Source organism: Osmerus eperlanus, unplaced genomic scaffold, assembly GCF_963692335.1.
Source record: "Osmerus eperlanus unplaced genomic scaffold, fOsmEpe2.1 SCAFFOLD_862, whole genome shotgun sequence".
In the NCBI taxonomy this organism is placed as follows: domain Eukaryota; kingdom Metazoa; phylum Chordata; class Actinopteri; order Osmeriformes; family Osmeridae; genus Osmerus; species Osmerus eperlanus.
In genome coordinates this window covers 4981-10307 of record NW_026911843.1, presented here as the reverse complement: position 1 = coordinate 10307, position 5327 = coordinate 4981, and the positions used below count along the sequence as shown (strand labels likewise).

Genomic DNA, 5327 nt, shown 5'->3' with positions numbered 1-5327 from the left:
CATGGCAACCTTTCTAGGCCAGAGTACGAAGGCAGAATATGAAAATAAATAAATAAAGGAGTGAAAAGGAGGGGAGAGAGAGATAGAGAAAGGGAGAGAGAGAGAGGAGGGGAGAGAGAGATAGAGAAAGGGAGAGAGAGAAGGGGAGAGATAGTGTATGATGTACACTGAGGTTCAGTCCCATACAGAATGTGTGTGTGTGTGTCCCTGTGTGTGTGTGTGTCTCACCTGCAAACCAGCGTGGCTATGATCACACACCAGGCGGTGCAGCAGCAGTCAGGGCCAGGCTGCTGTGTGTGAACGTGTGTGTGTGTGTCGTGGTTCTTGCGTGTGCGACAGCACAGCCAGAAGGAATAGAAGAGGAGGAACAGGAGGTCCAAGGCCAGACACAGCAAAGCCACAGCGCCTAGCAACAGCACCGACTGGGGGAGAAACAGCACAGTCAGATTCACACCGCAAAGACATGGAGACAGACAGACATGGAGGGAGACAGACAGACATGGAGAGAGACAGACATGGAGGGAGACAGACAGACATGGAGAGAGACAGACATGGAGAGAGACAGACATGGAGGGAGACAGACAGACATGGAGAGAGACAGACATGGAGGGAGACAGACAGACATGGAGAGAGACAGACATGGAGGGAGACAGACAGACATGGAGAGAGACAGACATGGAGGGAGACAGACAGACATGGAGAGAGACAGACATGGAGGGAGACAGACATGGAGGGAGACAGACAGACATGGAGAGAGACAGACAGACATGGAGGGAGACAGACAGACATGGAGAGAGACAGACAGACATGGAGAGAGACAGACAGACATGGAGGGAGACAGACAGACATGGAGAGAGACAGACATGGAGGGAGACAGACATGGAGAGAGACAGACAGACATGGAGGGAGACAGACAGACATGGAGAGAGACAGACAGACATGGAGGGAGACAGACAGACATGGAGAGAGACAGACAGACATGGAGGGAGACAGACAGACATGGAGAGAGACAGACAGACATGGAGGGAGACAGACAGACATGGAGAGAGACAGACAGACATGGAGGGAGACAGACAGACATGGAGAGAGACAGACAGACATGGAGGGAGACAGACAGACATGGAGAGAGACAGACAGACATGGAGAGAGACAGACATGGAGGGAGACAGACAGACATGTAGAGAGACAGACAGACATGTAGAGAGACATACATGGAGGGAGACAGACAGACATGGAGGGAGACAGACAGACAGAGCTGAGGAATTGGTTTCACAACAGGGAGAGAAAATATTCCACTTAAGTCAGCAGTGTGTCTAGACCCAGACTTGTTAGAAGTGCAATGAGCTTGAGACCCTTCACAATGATCACACACAACAACAGCTTTAAAGGTGGGGGGGCTAAGACAACCTCTGTTATTCTGTCTGAGAGAGGGGGAGTAGAGGTGGGGAGCGGAGGAGGGGAGCAGAGGAGGAGAGGTGGGGAGGAGAGGAGAGAGGAGGAGAGGTGGAGAGGTGGGGAGGAGAGTAGAGAGGAGGAGAGGTGGGGAGGAGAGGAGAGAGGAGGAGAGGGGAGAGGAGGAGAGGAGAGGAGAGAGGAGGAGAGGTGGGGAGGAGAGGAGAGAGGAGGAGAGGTTGGGAGGGGAGCAGAGAGGAGGAGAGGTGGGGAGGAGAGGAGAGAGGAGGAGAGGTGGGGAGGAGAGGGGAGAGGAGGAGAGGTGGGGAGGAGAGGGGAGGAGAGGGGAGAGGAGGGGAGCAGAGAGAAGGAGAGGTGGGGAGGAGAGGTGGGGAGGAGAGGTGGGGAGGATAAACTGTAACATCTTTATCTTACACCAAGCTAAACTAAACTAGTCACACGCCAGCATAGAAAACATAATACATTCCATATGACAATGAGCAAAAACTGGGTCGCAACCTCCTAGCTGACCCAGACTGGCAGATGTCCTATATAAAGACACACGCACACACACATCAAATGGATCTCGTATTTACTACAACAGGAGAAAAAGTCCAGGATTTAAAGAGAGAGAGTGTGTGTGAGTATGTGTAAGAGAGTGTGTTTCTGATCTATAGTAGATCAATTAGTGGTTAGAATAAAGAAGGGGGAGGGACTGTATACTGCGTGGTCTAATTCCAGTCTGTCTGTGTGTGTGTGACAGGATCAGTCACTTCCACTTGAGTGACCTGACCTTGTTAAGGCTGGTTTCAGCTTCCTGACCCCTGTGTGCCTGTGTCTACAAAACTGGGAGAGTATGAGTGTGTGTGTGTATGCTTGTGTGTGTGTGTGTGTGTATGCTTGTGTGTGTGTGTGTATGCGTGTGTGTGTGTGTGTGTATGCTTGTATGTGTGTATGCTTGTGTGTGTGTGCGTCTGTTTTCCTCCTCTGCAGTTTTAGTCATGTGTTTCCTCTGTAATGTTCTGCAGCTGTTTTTCTGCTGAGTCTGTACTTTATACACACACTATTTACATACACAGGCACACATATCCTGGACAGACCTGCAACTTCTACCAGTTTTGAGATCTTTCGTATGATCAGCATTCAAAACAACAGGGGGAGAGGGAGGGGCGAGCGAGAAGCTGGGGTGATTCCAGGCATGGTCTAGCTGAATACTGATTAAGCTGTTGTCCAATCACCTCAGAACAGAGGCCTCAGTGTGGGAGAGAGGGGGGGAGAGAGAGGGGGGAGACTACTTTGGAGAACTCACTTGTGTGAGTGTGAGAGTATCTAACCCCCACAGTACCCTCTGTGTGTGTGAGTTCATGTGTGTGTATGAGTGTGTGTGTGTGTGAATGAGTGATGAAAGGCTCTGAGACAGAGTGAGACCATCTAAAGAAGGACAGAGATTGCTCTGTTCTCCCTCCTTTCTCTCTCCCTCCCTCTCCCTTTCCTCCCTCCACCTCCCCCTCTCTCCAGATCGTCCTGTTGTCTGGTGATTACAAGGTTAATAATGACCTCAGACTCAACCAACACACACACACACACACACAAAGAGCTTTAGTCCAGACGTGAAGTGGTTTGGAGGAAGAAAGTGCTCAGTGGTTCAGGGTGACTGAAGAGAAGGGAAATGGAGATAGATATGGACAGAGAGATGGAGAGGGAGACAGAGATATAGAAACCTCCCCACCTCTCACTCTGTCCTCTCCTCCTCCCATCTCTGTCCTCTGTCTTTCCTCTGAGTCCTACCTCCTCCATCCCTCTTCTCTCCTCTCCCTCCTCCCACCATCCATCCTCCTCTTCCTGACTCACTCCTCTCCTCCCTCCCTCCATCCCACCATCCCTTGCTGCCGTGGGAACCACTGCCATATTGTTGCCGTGGGAACAAGCAGCTTAGTTCTGCTGCAGCAGGAGTGGGTCAGATCCTCCCTCCTCTTCCTCTCTCTTCATCCCTCCCTCTCTCTCATCTCTCTCACTCACTCTCCTTCTCTCTCCAGCCTTCTCTCTCTCACTCACTCTCCTTCTCTCTCTCTCTTCATCCCTCCCTCCTTCTCTCTCTCCCTCTCCCCCCCTCTCTTCATCCCTCCCTCCTCTCTCTCCATCCTTCTGTCTCTCCATCCCAGTGTCCTCTATCACAATTGATTCAACACACCTGGAGGTCTTTCATATACCTGTGTGTGTGTGTGTGTGTGTGTGTGTACTGAGTGTGTGTGTGTTGTACCTGCTGGTACTCGGAGTCCTCGGGTCTGAAATCACTGCTAACCGTCTCTAGCTGCAGGTTGAAGTGCGGTAGTCGGTGCAGCAAGCTGACCCACCACGGCGGAGAGTAGTTCACCACGGCCGCCATCCTCGCCACTCACAACACTGACGGACAACTCTACCCTTTCTTCTCACGGTAAACGCCCACGAGCACGATTCTTGGTCGTGGAAGGTGTCTGTGGTTTCATGAGAGTCTGGGTAGGAGCGCGCGGAGTGTCAGTGCTTCTTCAGTCAAACACTGAATATGAGAGCAGAGTGACGGTTATTGTCGCGTCCCTGTTTAATTCTCCGTCGGTAACGACGCACAAGCTTCCATTGATCTGTTCAGGCGGATTCGGTTGATTGACAGTAGAATGTTCGCTTCCCCAACAACATTCTTATTCCCCCGGTTCAGTGATTCCAATGGCTATTAACGGATAATTCCCGGTTTGCCAGTACCGCATTACCAAAGCGGTGCCTAGACATGAACAATGGAGAGATAGAGAAGGGGGGGGGGGGCAAGGGGGGAGAGAAGAATTAGAGAAATGTCTGATTCTGCTCAGGGAGATGATCTCTTGTTGCAAACCTTGCTCTGCTTTGTGAGGGTGTGAAAGTGTGTGTGAGTGTGTGTCTATGTAACTCCGCGAGCCTAGCGGATGCAGTTCGCCAGCCCCGTGTGTACCGGGGGTGTAGATTTAACCTATTGTCCTCAAGATCCACAACTGAACAGCGAGACTGCGGCTTTCTACTTCAATAACAACCCCCACCGTGTACCGTACTACCAGAATACCCAGAACGCCCGTCTAAAAGAAGCTTACCGTCGAGATGTCCTCACATTCTTCAAATAACCGTCTCGGTTTTTCGGAATTCCTCGAGGCGGCGTGTAAAGGGTTAATCTTGTTGACCTGCAATCATAAGATTATCGTTTTCACCGTTTACCCTTCGTCGTTAACGTCCGGTGTAGATTACACACCGCCGTGGACTTGTTTGGAGCATTGTTCGAGGTTAACGGGTTGAGAGCGTGAAACAAACCCTTGCGTTTAACACAATCACGGAGCACCGAGCTTTGCGGTAGCTCGCTCTGCAAATAGATCACTGTGGTGTGTGTGTGTGTGTGTGAGAGGGCGGGATAGAGAGGGAGGCGTGCGTGCGTGCGCGACAGAAGGGCTGAGGTTGAGCGAGCGAAGACGCATAGCTTAGGCACGCCATCTCCTGGAGAAACAGTGTTTTGGAGTGATGAACATTTGCTTGCTCTGTAGAAAGGTGTAGTGTTGGTAACATGGGTTAGGGTGATGGGAGTAGAAAGGTATAAACGTCCTGGGTTTAAATCGGTATCCGTTTGCCACCCCGCTCCGGTTGAATCTGCAGCATTATAAGAACATTCACGGCGTGTAACGGTGACGTTTCGGTAATCTCACACGCACGCATCAGAAACTCATACAACACACGTGATCTGATTAGAAACGGGATTTTATTGGTTAATCACATTTTATAAAACACACAAATCAAGGCACGATCAGATAAAACCATTTCCTTTCCGTTTCAGTCCTCTCGCGTGTCTCTCGGTACCGGTCTGTCTCTCGGTCTTATTGCGCTAGAATAGTGGACCGTGAAGTCATGTGACAGTTCTCAGATCAGCTGGTAGCATTAGCACAATA

General features: G+C 50.8%; 1 protein-coding gene across 1 annotated transcript; it reads right to left on the bottom strand.

Moving 5' to 3' along the window:
* Positions 1 to 228: 228 nt before the first annotated feature.
* LOC134016674 (protein tweety homolog 3-like) lies at positions 229 to 4786 on the bottom strand (the record flags this gene model as incomplete). The annotated part of the gene is made up of 3 exons (XM_062456010.1): positions 4488 to 4786; positions 3653 to 4147; positions 229 to 422 (listed from the first exon to the last, which is right to left on the bottom strand). Coding segments are annotated over exons 2-3 (320 nt in total), but the record flags the coding sequence as incomplete, so codon positions are not given.
* Positions 4787 to 5327: the final 541 nt, after the last annotated feature.